The sequence below is a fragment of the Alexandromys fortis genome, unplaced genomic scaffold (assembly GCF_014885135.2).
Source record: "Alexandromys fortis isolate MF-2015 unplaced genomic scaffold, M_Fortis_MF-2015_v1.1 scaffold_55, whole genome shotgun sequence".
NCBI classification, from domain to species: domain Eukaryota; kingdom Metazoa; phylum Chordata; class Mammalia; order Rodentia; family Cricetidae; genus Alexandromys; species Alexandromys fortis.
The window spans coordinates 2,714,400-2,727,630 of NW_026067936.1; the positions used below are offsets into that span (position 1 = coordinate 2,714,400).

The window sequence follows — 13,231 nt, forward strand, 5'->3', positions numbered from 1 at the left end:
TTAAGGCTCAGCAAAGAAAAGAATCAACTTCATTTAGTGTATACTCATCAGAATATACAGACTCACCTAAGTGCATCCGCTTCCTGCCTTTATGATGTGGGATCAGCATTGGCTCAAATTCTACTTCTGGGACCACCATTGGTTCAATCCTATATGCTACAGGATCAAACTGCATAGGAAAAATAACAGCTATGTATTTATCCCTAATAAAGAAGTCTGAGAAACTACATATCTTAGGTAAAAATATTTGTTTATTTTATAAAGAGGTACAACTATGGAGGGATGGGAGATGCCTTAGTCAACACAGTATTTGACCTGAAAGCAAAGGGCCCTGAGTCTGACTCCTAGAACCTATATTTAACAAAACAAAAACCCAAAAAGCTGAGCATAATGACAAATACTTGTAAATTCCAACACTGGAGAGGCTAAGACAGGAGGATCCCTAGGGTTTACTGGCAAGATCCAGGTCAGGCCAGTGGGGGACCCTGCCTCATTAAAAAAAAAAAAAAAGCAGACAGCATCCGACAAATGGTATCCAAGGTACACCAAGGTACTCTGGCCTCATACATATGAACATGCAGTTCTATCTAATTACTGCCTTGTTTGTTGTTTTGGTTCGAGACAGGATTTCTTTGTAGAGCCCTGGCTGTCCTGGAACTCACTCTGTAGACCCTGCCTCTGCCTCCCGAGTGCTGGGATTAACAGCATGTACCACTGCCAGCTCCTGATTACTTCTTCCTAATCAATACTACCATCTGTTCAGACTAAAGATTAATATAGAAAAAGCCAATCAATACACACAAAATTATATGTTTGTTAAGAAATCCTAGTATTTAGGTAAAACGATATAGCAGCTATTCAATGCTTACAGGATGGTAAATATTGAAGAAACCTTTGCATGTGGGAAATTTATAATTAGGATCAATTCTCCTTAATCCTCTAACAGTAAGAAACATTCCAATGGGAGATCCAAAGGCAAAGAATATTTCTGGTTTGTAGTTGAGCCGGGGGTATTTTACAGACACCTGGAAGGAGGGAAAAGGGCATTTCTCATTAATAGTGAGTCTTATCTGTTCCTACCCATATGACTAGTAATAGTTAAACAGAATATTTTTACCTGCCCAATGCCAACATCTAGATAGTCACCATTTTCCTTGGGGATGTTTTCCTCTGAAGCTGATGTGGCTGATCTATTAACACCCTGAAAAGAAAAAGAAGAAAAAAAGCTATGTGGAGATAGTATCCACTGGAACTAGCTGTTAATGTCTGGGTATGGTGGAGCACACTTTTTTTTTTTCTTTTTTTGGTTTTTTCGAGACAGGGTTTCTCTGTAGCTTTGGAGTCTGTCCTAGAACTAGCTCTTGTAGACCAGGCTGGCCTCAAACTCAGAGAGGTCCGCCTGCCTCCCAAGTGCTGTGATTAAAGGCATGTGCCACCACCGCCCAGCCAGAGGATGTCTTTAACTACAGCACTTGGGAGAAATTAGAGGCAGGCCTATCTTTGAGTTTAAGACTAGCTTGATCTATATATCAAGTTCTAGGCCAGTTAGAACTACACATTGAGACCATGCCTCAAAATAAATAAACGAATAAACGATGGAGGCTATACACAGCCATTTTGGTAGCAGCTGAAATTTCAGGCAGCCATCTGACAGTAGAGTATTGTTGCTAAGTTCTATACCAACCAAGGCAAATCCAATGTCTCTCTGGGTGCTGAATACAATTCCAATACTGGATCAAGACTTGGGTCTTATCAGATATGGTGGCGCACACCTTTGATCCCAGCACTCGGGAGTTTGAGATCAGCCTGGTGACAGTGAGTTCGAGGACAGTCAAAGATACATAGTGAGACAACATCTCAAAGGTGGGGGAAATTGGAGCAGGAAAGAGGATCAATTAAGCCCAAGAGTTTGAAAATAGATTGAATAACACAGGGAAACCTTATTTCAACAACACATAAAGCAAAAATTAAACCACATCTGGGCTTGGTGGTGCAAATCTATAGTCCCAGTTACCTGGGAGGCTTGAGGCAGGAGGATCTCAAGTTCAAATATTTGTGCCCTTAGTCTACAGAGTGAGTCAAAACCAGCCAGGGAAACTTACTGAGATTCTGCTTAGTTTTAAAGTACTTGCCTAGTGTGTGTAAAGTCCTAATTTAATCCCCACTATGGAAAGCAAAAGCAGCTGATTAGTTAGCGGAGTGTATATATCACAAAGCATAAGGATTTACTGTCACTGTCAAAGAACTGTCTCACCCCACTAGGATATATTAGAAACATACCATTGAGTTTCTTCTGGTTCTGAAATGGTTTAGAATCTTCTTTCTTGGTCCTAAGGGAATTCCCATTTCCTGAAGATCTTTTTCTGTACATAAGGCCTAGGCATAGAACACAAAACAGTTTTATTTATTTATTTATTTATTTTAAATTTCTAGGCAAAATAAAATCAATTAAATGTGGTAGACTCTGAAAGGAGTCACTCTTGTTCTTGGTTCACACTGATCTTGCTCCCTAAAGGCATACCACACAAGTAACTGAGAAAGAAAGTCTTGTCTTAGTCATAAAATAACCTAAGAATAGAAGTATTAGTAAAAACTACACTGTCAATATGATAGTAATTAATACTGTGTAAAAAAGAACTAGGAAAGTTAGTATCTAACGACCTCATGATGTCATTTAGATGTCACTTTCTCAGGATTATACTCCTGAGGAACATAAGCTGTGAGAACATGTGGCCAACAAAGAAGCGTAACACAACTGACTAACATCAAAATCTCAATGTAAGTGCCACTCATTTTAGCGGGGAGGGACTTCCTTCTTTGCATTCTTACACCACTGTGTACTTTTCCTTATCAGTCATTAACGTAATTAAGTAATGTACCTTTCCTAAAAAACAACCAACACTCAAGTCAGTGACCAGGTCCATCTTACTAGCACCCTGCTGCCTGTGCCTGATCAGAGTAGGCAGTTACTAAGTATCACCTGAGTGAACAAAGGTATTACAAACCAAAAGAAGCACAAGAAAACTGAGGAAAAGAAAACACCATGGAAGATCTTTATCCGCAATAGAAAATAAGAGTTGGGGCAGTTACTGTTCACGCCAGGGTTAGCGCTTGACTCACTTTCTCTAAGCTTAGCCTGCTTTAGATTACACTCAACTGCATGTGCATATCAATATGAGCAATGCTAAAGATCATCATTAGTGGTGAAATATTTCTAAGTAAAAAGCTTCCAAAAGGCATGTTCTTGGGAAAGATGAAGATAAAAACACTGAAAATGACTTGATATAAAATTTAAAGGCCTTTGCTTACCAGAGCTTCTTTATCAACTTTCTCTTTTTCAAAGACAGTGAGGAACTCAGAGAGTTGAAGTTTCTTCAGTTCTTCTTCTAACGTTGGTACATCTCCTTGATCCTCAACAGTTCTAAATGAACCCTAAAAATTGTATCATATAGCTTATTATTCACAAAATTCATTTAGTTTTCTTTTAATACTATTTTATAATTTGAAATGTATTATGTAAGATATTCACAATAATAAATCTTAACATTAACTACTTGGTTTTGTTTTTAAGACAAGGTCTCACGAGGTCCAGGATGGTCTCAAACTTACTATGTAAATAAAGATGTTTGTTTATTTATTTATTTATTTATTTATTGGACAGGGTTTTTCTGTGTAGCCTTGGCTGTCCTGAAATTCATTATGTAGACCAGGCTGGCCACAAACTCAGAGACCCACCTGCCTCTCCCTCCAGGTGCTAGGATTAAAGATGTGTACCAACATGCCAAACAAAAATGTATTTTTAAATTAATATCAGAATAATCTCCTTCATCATTAGCAAACCCTTACTGATCTCTTATTAAGAAAACATTATTTAAGAAATAAAACAGAACAGGCAGTGGTAGTATACACCTTTAATCCCAGCATTCAGAATGCAGAGGCAAGTGAACCTCTGAGTCTGAGGTCAGCCTGGTCTACAAAGCTAGTTCCGAGACAGCAGGGGCTACACAAACCCTATGTCAAAAAAAAAAAGAGAGAGAGGAGGAGGAAAGAAAAAGAAAGAAGAAACGAAACAGGGTCAGAGAGAAGGCTCAGTGGTCAGGAGCATCAGCTGTTCTTCCAGAGGACCTGGTTTCAATACCTAGCAGTCACAAGGCAGCTCAAGCCACCACCTGCAGCTCCAGTTCCAGGGGATCTGATACCTTCCTTCTGGCCTTGGAGGACACCACAAGTGTGGTGCACAGACATACTTGTGGGCCATACCCTCATACACATAGAATTTTAAAATGGGGATGGTGAAGCTAGAAACATGACTCAACAGTTAACACTTGCTCTCTTGTAAGAGGACCTGGTTTGGTTCCTAGCACATACACGGTTGCTTACAACCATCTGTAATTACAGTTCCATGGGATCTGATGCCCTCTTTTGACATTCAGGGGCAACAGGCACATACATGATATAAATACATACATGCAGGCGAAACAGCTATTAGGGGCTGGAGAGATGACTATTAACTCAGTGGTTAAGAGTATTTGTTCTTCCAGAGGACCTTAGTTCAGTTCCTGTCACCTACATGGTGGCTCACAACCATCAGTTCCAGGGGACCCTGCCCCTTCTGATGCACATACAAACATGCAGGCAAAATACTCATATAAAAATTAAAAAAGCCACACATATAAAAATAAATCTAAAAGACAAAAAAAGATATAAAATAGCCTAAGACAGAGCCCAAGGGTTCACAGTATACTTACACAAAAAGAAAAATAGAAGACAGTGTCTACTGAATACCAAATCACTACTACCATGATAAAATGTTCATGGGAGACTTTGACTGATGAAGAGTCAGGTTTCATCGTCATGTTTCCAGCTGGCTTCCAAACATGACTTCTGTAAGCCATCCAAGTCCTCTCCACATCCTTACACAATCTACAATGAACTCAATGGCTACAACTCTGTCCATGTACTAGTAGTGCATATTTACAGAGACAGAAGGCACCATACTTATTTCACAATATGGCAGTGATTTATAGAAGCAAAATACTGTCTTGCTTCTATCACCCAAGAATCACAATATTGATAATTACCAAGCCGTTAAAATAAATATACATTTAACATTATGGGATAAGACTAAACTCGGCTAAACACAAAGGTTGAAAACCTAAAAGTCCTTAGTATGAAATACTACAAGAGAACCTATCTAAACTTCTAAATTACCTTTTCACTGTCAATATCCCCAAAAGAATCTTTCTGATTTGTTAGGATATCAAACAATATAAGCGAACCTATAAGTAAAATAGAAGAAGGAACAATTTCTAAGACATTGGCTGTCTTTTATACAAAAAAGTTAAAAGCCAATTACAAATGTAAGAAAACCAACAGAGAATCTTTCCACTTTACCACCACCCTCCAGCCCCTTCCCAATTCTTCATCACAGATGTCTTGCGGTTCTCTGAATCTGTTACTGATTAAGACTCTGTTTCAAAATGTGAAAATCCTCTCTGGCTACAGGGAATTCATTTGTTACCTAAACTATGACCAGCAATGGATACACCCCCTTTAAAATCGGGGTTCCTCTGCAGAAAAAGTGTATATATTCGGTTCATTTCAGAAGCTACTGTGTCCACGATGGTCTGACAGTAGGTGGGGCTATTGTAAAAGAAGACATCCAGGATTGTATCATTAGTGAAGTGTCTGAGACGATTAATGCTGGGCAGGGTTATCCGTTGCAGATCTCTGAGAGGGGAAAAAAAAAGATTATTTTGAGCAGAAAACCCAAATCTAGTACATTGCTACTTCTAAGCTATTATTTAGCTTACTCTTAAAGTTTAGAGTCAAACATGCAATGTTATAAGAGATATCAGATGAAGAAAAACAGGGGCTTGAAAAAATATGTTTAGTGAAAAAAGAAGAAATCAAGTAGACAACCCAGGTTCTTCAATACAGAAATTGGGGTTGGGGAGAGAAAAAAAGAAAAAGAAGAGAAATACAGAGGTAAGGTATGGAGACTAGAGACATGCTATTTGAGGCTGATGGATCTCTGAGTTTGAGGCCATCAGGGTCTATAGAGCAAGTTCCAGGACAGCCAAGGCTATGCAGAAAAACCCTGTCTTAAAGAAAACAAAACAAAGAACAAAACAAAAGAAAATGAGAGAGAGAGAGAGATCATTTAAGTTCAGTGCACTGACTTTGTTTGGATCTCAGTTTAGAAAAAATAAAAATGACAACCCATTACTTTGTAGCCCAGGATGCCCTTGAACTTGTTATTCTTTTTCAGCCTCTCCAGTAAGGGATTAGAGGTGTACACTGCCATCCTCAGCATGGATTTCAATTTTAAATGTATATATACATCTGTGTTTGTATACGTATATAAAATATTAGTCAGACACTGGAAATTGGAATTATTTCCCTATGAGAATGGCCTTTTACTCCTGAAATTGCCAAAAACATCACCAAGGATTTACCAAGGGGTACCCAGGGGATGAGGAGGCTCAAACATTGATTGGGGGTTGCTAGGAGTTTGGAGTAGGTGGGGGAACCCCAGCTGTCCCTCCTCCTTCTAATGCCACAGAAAAGGGTCCTCTGGTCAGCTCCCCTCCCTGTGCCCCGATATCCAGTTTTTCTCAAGAGGAGGTGGATTAGGGACTTGGGAAAAGGTAAATGCCCAGGAAGGGGAAGGGCACTGGGGAAAGGGTCCAGTTTCACATGTATTCACAGTGCCGATCTCCCAGGGAGCAGAAATTAGGAAAGTTGGCTGAATCAGACTTCCCTCTTGCCCTGGATTTGGAAATCTGAATGCTAACTAGAAATGATACTTTTCTTTTTTCTTTTTTTGAGACAGGGTCTAAGTAGCCATGATTATCCTGGATCTTGCTGTGCAGATCAGACTGGCCTCAAACTCACACAGACCTTCTGCCTCTGCCACCTCAGTGCTCAGATTAAAGGCATGTAATACCACAGCCAGAAGAGGGTGTGAGGTCCCTAGAACTGGAGTTACAGGCAGTTGTGACTACCTACTATGTAGGTGTTTGGACCAGAACTTGAGACCTCTGCAAGAGTAGCATGTGTTCTTAACCACAGAGCCATATATTCAGATACTTTTCCCCCAGAACTGAGAACTGAACATGAGGTCTTGAACTAAATCCGCAACCCCACTAGATACTATTTTCTTTATCATAATACAATTTATTTATGGTTATTACAGATTTAAAATTGAGTCTCCTTTTCAAAGAGTAGCCAGTGTATCAGTTAACCAACTAAATTATCATCTTTGAATAAGAAACCAAAAATAAAGGCAACATTTTAAAAAAGAAAATTATAGGTCAAAACAAATGATGATTCTTCCTTGTTTCAAAAAATTAAACATCTAATGTGAAATAGAAAGGTTAATTACTTGGTAAAAATAATGCACATCTATTTACTTACTTACTTATTTATTCAAAGACAGGCTTTCTCTGTGTACAGAGATCTACCTGCCTCCGTCTCCTGACTGTTGGATTAAAGGCAGGTAATACCACTGTGCCCAGCTATGAATGCACACCCTACCTTAAAATACTGGAAGGCTCACAAAATCAACTAACCTGGGCTCACGACTTGTAGAGACTGAACTGACAACCAGGAAGCTTGCATGAGACTGACCTAAGCATTCTGCATATATGTTACAGTTATGTAGCTTGCTCCTCTTATGGGGCTCCTAACAGTGGGAACGAGGGCTGTCTCTGACTCTTTTATGGCTTTTGAGACCCTACTTTTCATAACAGGTCATATCCTGCCCAGCCTTAACACATGGGGAGATACTTAGTCTTACTGCAATTTAATATGCCATGCTTTACTGATACTCAAAGGAAACCTGCCCTTTCCTGGATGGAGATGAGGAAGGGATAGGGAGACAAGGAAAGGGAATGGGAGGGGAGGATGAAGTAGGGAGAGGCTGCAGCCAGGATGTAAAATAAACAGATAAATTAAAAAGAAAAAAATCAAACTGTGGTGGGCCTGATGGTGGTGGCATATACCTTTAATCCCAGGAAACTGGGAGGCAGAGGCAGGGGGATTTCTATGAGTTTGAGGCCAGCCTGGTCTACAAAAGCTAGTTCCAGGACAGACAGAGCTATTACACAGAGAAACCCTGACTCAAGAAACAAATAAAAAAGCTATGGTGGGGAAAAAAAAATCCCTCCTTAATTATATAGAGATGTAAAATGAATCCAAGCAGACTTTTACTGCTAAACATGAAAGTTTAGAGACCCATACATTACTAATAGGAATGTTAAGCCTTCCTGTATTTTTTCATTTTATTTCCTAGTTCAACAAAAATCATAATACTTCTATAATATGCTACATATAAAAAAATCAATAATTTCCCTGGCTAAAAGAAACTTAAGGAAAATCCTACAAACAATGAAGTATGATCACAATGTTCTCAGAGCAGAAATGTGCACCTTAAATTTCCAAATAGGAGACTGTTTCAACTCGAGAGAGAAAGGATAAAATGTATGACAGTGAGAGGTGGGACTGAACAGACTAAACAGAGATGCTCCACCTCGGCCTGGTCTATCCTGACTCCACCATGTGTAAAGGCAAAGTGGGGCTGCTCATTATCAATACAAGGCCAATAGAAAGCAAGGTACCACTATGTTCCACCATCATTCTTACCTGAAACTGTAAAAAAAAAAAAAAAAAAAAAAAGGAAAAACTGTACTTTACACCTCAAATAATTTCAAAAGAAAATCATTAAACAAGCATTTTAAGTATAGTAGTCTGAGAAAAGAAATAGCTATCTTCTTTTTATATAATTTCTTTTTGTTTTATGTGTGAGGGTGCTGGATCCCCTAATGAACCTTTATACTCATATAAATGCTTAGCTACCTTTTAAATAATTCTCTTGAACTGTTTCTGAATTTGAAGCTTATTGAGCCATTCTCTGCTGAGTTTTAAACAGCCAGTACTTATTCAGTGTTCTGCTGTACTGTGATTATATATACTGACTTTAAGAATTATCTAATGGAGCTGGGCATGGTGGCACACACCTTTAATCCCAGAACTCAGGAGGCAGAGGAAGGTGGATCTCTGTGAATTCAAGGCCAGCCTTGTCCTACAAAGGAAATTCCAGGAGAGCCAGGGCTACAAGGAGAGATCTTGGCTCAAAAAAACAGAAAAAAAATGTTTTGGGGGGGTTAATTATAGAATTATAGAGGGCTGGAGAGATGACTCAGTAGTTAAGAGAACTGGCTGCTCTTTGCAGAGGACTTGGATTTGCTTCTTAGAACCCACATGGTGGCTCACAATCATCCATAATTCCAGGTGCAGGGGATTTGATGCCCTTTCTGGTCTTCTTGGGTACCAGATATACAAGTGGTTCATAGATAGACAGAAAGGCAAACATTCATATACAGAAAATAATAAAGAAAGCTCAAATATAGTTACAGAATGAAGTTCCCACAGTGGCCACTGGTTCAGGCAGTCAATTCATGACATTAATTTTAACAATGGGATGGGAACATTATAGATGAAACTAAATGCATGTGCTTGTGTTGGCAAATTGTAACTAGCTTCCAAAACCACAATCAACTCCAATTAACATTGGTTTTAATAACATTAAGAATATTATAAGACCTGGCATACTGGCACACACACCTTTAATCCCAGCACTCCAGACAGAAGCAGTCAGATCTCTGGAAATTCAAGGCCAGCTTGATCTACATCAAGTTTAAGCCAGGCAGGCTACATAGTGAGACCCTGTCTCAAATTTTTTTTAAAAGAATGCTGCTTAAGCTAGGCATGGCAGATTATCAATCAAGCCTGGTACTGGAAACCTAGTTAAAAGTCCATGGTCCAGGAGTCAAAGACATAGGAAGGAACCGACTATGTTATTTTGCTACATGGATTAATGCTGACTTCATCCTTGGTAACAGGTGCTCTTCTGCACTGGGCAGCAGTTCAGAGATTTATAACTGGCCAAATGAAAGAACCGGTGACTGTTGGGTGCTCAAACCTACACGGGACTTCTATAGTAACCCCCCCAAAGCTCTGGGAACAATGCAGAAGAGAAGGCAGAAGATGCGAGAGCTAAAGGCAAGGGAGAGATGCTGGGAAATGCTGTCTTCTGCACATGATGTGGCTGCTGCCCTCCTGAACTCACTGCAGTCATGGTTACACAGAATTAAAAATAATAAATCAGCAATATCAGTCAACATTCCATCAAACAGCAGTAACTGGATGTAGTGAGTTACACACAAAAGACATGAAGGTGGGAAGGGACCTATTGGAGATAAACAGGACAGTGGAAGGGACATGTTGCGAGTAAACATCATCAAGATACTCTGCATACATATATAAAATAGTCAAAGAATAGAAAAAAGATTTTTTTCAAATGTGTGATGACGAGACCATAGCTCAGGATGCTTCCCTAGTAGCATGCACCAAGCACTGCATAACTGACTAGGTGTGGCGTGCCTGCAATCCTAGCACTGGAAGTCTGAGCAGGAGGATCAGGAATTCAAGAGTTTTTGAGCTAGCATCTCATGTAGACTAGACTGACCTTAAAGTTGCTATCTGCTAAAGACGACTTTGAACTCTTGCTCTTCCTACTTCTACCAGACTAGGATTAATGGCATTTGCTACCAAACTAGGTCTCAGGAACATTTATTTGGTAATTAAATCTTTAAGAATTTTGTGTATAAATGTAGTATATTTTGTAGAACATTTTGAATGGTATTGATTTACTGGATAAATTGTACATATTAAAAAATAATATATATCAGGGTTTCTTGAACTTGTGATCCCTCTTCACCAAAATATGCTTAAGTGACCCCAGGTATGTAGGTGTATAAAGTATATATCATACACTCAGAGACTCCAGGTATGTACATACATAAAATGAGTAAATATCATATATTCAGAGACCCTAGGTATGTAGATATATCAAACATTCACTAATAGTAAATAAAAATTCTTTTAAAATAAATCTTTGATAGCATCCAATTTTATCATTAAAGATAAAAGCAAATTTGCATACTAATATGATAGACATGCTTATTTATTTTTATATGAAAAATGCTAGACTAGTGAGATGGCTTAGTAGTTAAGTGTTTAACTACACAAACCCCACGGTGGAAGGAGAAACTGCCTTCTAACATTTGTCCTCCTTGGACTAACACATGTACACTACAGAGAATGTGGCTGCATACAAACATGTACATGCTCGTGCACACACATACACACACCTGTAGTTATACGTAAAGGATTTCTTGGGGGGGGGGTGTCGTTTTGGGTTTTTTTTTTTTTTTTTTTTTTTAAAGGTCTCTCTACAGGATGGCCTGAAATTCACTATGTAGACCATGCTGGTCTTGCACTCAGTCTACCTGCCTCAGCCTCCTGAGTGCTACAATTAAAGGCATGTGTTATCACATAAGGGACAATTCTTTACTTTTAACTAGAGAAATCTAAAGACAAAGAACTGACCATCACTTAATGATACATCTCTGAGAAATTATATAGTGGTTGCTTCTACCGCACATATACTAAAATTAGAATGATACGCAGAAGATTAGCATGCACACTGTACGAAGATGACATGCAAATTCAGGAAGCATTCAATGTTTTTTTAACCACAAATTTGATCTGATGTATGCCAAGCAGGCCTTTATACACTGGTAAGTGGGGGAAGGCACGCAGGCAAAACACTCATACATAATTAAAGAAATATAAAAGCTCCACACTGAAGCTGTACACCGTAGTACAGCACATGTCTGATGTCAGTACTGGGATGCTAAGGAATGAGGATCAAGACTTCAGAGTCAGCATGGGCTACATAGAAAACCCTATCAAAAAGAAAGGCTGTGTTGGGAGAAGGAGCTAATCCTGCATCATCCACGAATCAATGACCCTCAATGCTGGTGGGCTGGGAATGTGGCTTTGTAATAACAGAATTCTTGCCTGGCATGGGTAAACCCTATGGGTTGATTCTCGAAAACTGCAAAACAGAAAGTACGCAAGAGAGAGAGAGAGAGAGAGAGAGAGAGAGAGAGAGAGAGAGAGACAGACAGAGAGAGAGAGACAGAGAGACAGAGACAGAGACACACCCTTGAGGACATGGCTTTTTTTTTTTTTACAGGACTAAGAGGAGGCTGGTGTGGATCTGTTGGAGGAAAGGGCAAGAAAGAAAGAACACTAAGCTGATGTATAAAAAGATGCTGCTTTCAAGAGAAGCTTATTATTATTATTTGGTGTTTTGAGACAGGGTCTCTCTATGTAGTCCTGACTATCCTGGAATTCACTATGCATACTAAGCTGGCCTTGAACTCACAGAGACCCACTTACCTCCACCTGTCTGCTTCCTGAGTGCTGGGATTAAAGGCATATGCCACCACTGCCAGGCTAAAAATTTTATTTTTAGTACATAATCAGCCATAGCATAAATGTCCTTAAGCATAATGATGATCAGAAAATATTACAATCACAGTTAACAATTTAAGAGTATAAGGAAATACTCACATATCTACCCCAGTAGAATGCAAAGGACTGTGCCAATTGACTGGAAGAAATTCTACTCTTCCAATTTGCTGGTTTTCTTGGGCTTTCTTGAAATGTGTCTGTAGCAGGTTCAAGGAAACACTTCGGAAATCATTAACTAGAAAAGAAAAGTAACTTCTGCATCAACAGTGAAGCAATTCATACACAGACTCGGGATGCAACAAAACATGCAGCAGTTGCTGCCTAATGACGGCTGCTTGGAACACACACTGACTGCAGACTAGCTTAGGAAAACTAAGACATTTAATGAGGAGATGTTCATTTAATATAAAGTTTGGGTTTGCCATACAAAATATTATAGCAAAAAAACTACTGAATGGTGGTGGTGCACGCCTTTCATCCCAGCACTAGGGAGGAAGAGGCAGGCCGATCTCTGTGAGTTCAGGCCAGTCTGATTTACAGAGTTCCAGGACAGGCTAGCTAACAAAAAAAAAAAAAAAAAAAAAAGACATCAAAATTGTGTCAATAAAATGGTTTCATTTTTTAAATCACATGACTCCATGTCAAGAATCTTAAAATAAAATCAGGCTGGAGAGATGGCTCAGTGGTTAAGAGCACTGGCTGCTCTTCAAGAGGTTCTGAGTTCATTTCCCAGCAACCACATGGTGGCTCACAGCCATCTGTAATGAGATCTGGCGCCCTCTTCTGGCCTGCAAGCATACATGGAGGCAGAATGTTGTATACATAATAAATAAATAAAATCTTT

General features: G+C 39.2%; 1 protein-coding gene and 1 non-coding gene across 5 annotated transcripts in view; one reads left to right on the plus strand and one right to left on the minus strand.

Moving 5' to 3' along the window:
* Positions 1-13,231, minus strand: part of Ddhd2 (DDHD domain containing 2) — a 33,942-nt gene that overhangs the window by 8,186 nt on the left and 12,525 nt on the right. For 2 of the 4 annotated variants that reach the window (XM_050146766.1, XM_050146765.1), the window contains exons 6-13: positions 12,487-12,622; positions 5,522-5,730; positions 5,212-5,279; positions 3,310-3,432; positions 2,281-2,376; positions 1,118-1,201; positions 870-1,025; positions 67-169 (exon numbers count right to left, since the gene is read on the minus strand). In XM_050146766.1, coding sequence (XP_050002723.1) covers positions 67-169; positions 870-1,025; positions 1,118-1,201; positions 2,281-2,376; positions 3,310-3,432; positions 5,212-5,279; positions 5,522-5,730; positions 12,487-12,622 — 975 coding nt within the window. Of the gene's footprint in view, positions 1-66; positions 170-869; positions 1,026-1,117; positions 1,202-2,280; positions 2,377-3,309; positions 3,433-5,211; positions 5,280-5,521; positions 5,731-12,486; positions 12,623-13,231 lie in introns of those variants that run through there. The other 2 variants (XR_007592590.1, XR_007592591.1) reach the window with 2 other exon arrangements.
* Positions 11,490-11,596, plus strand: LOC126504505 (U6 spliceosomal RNA). Its single transcript, XR_007592627.1, has one exon. It is a non-coding gene; the product is annotated as a U6 spliceosomal RNA (small nuclear RNA).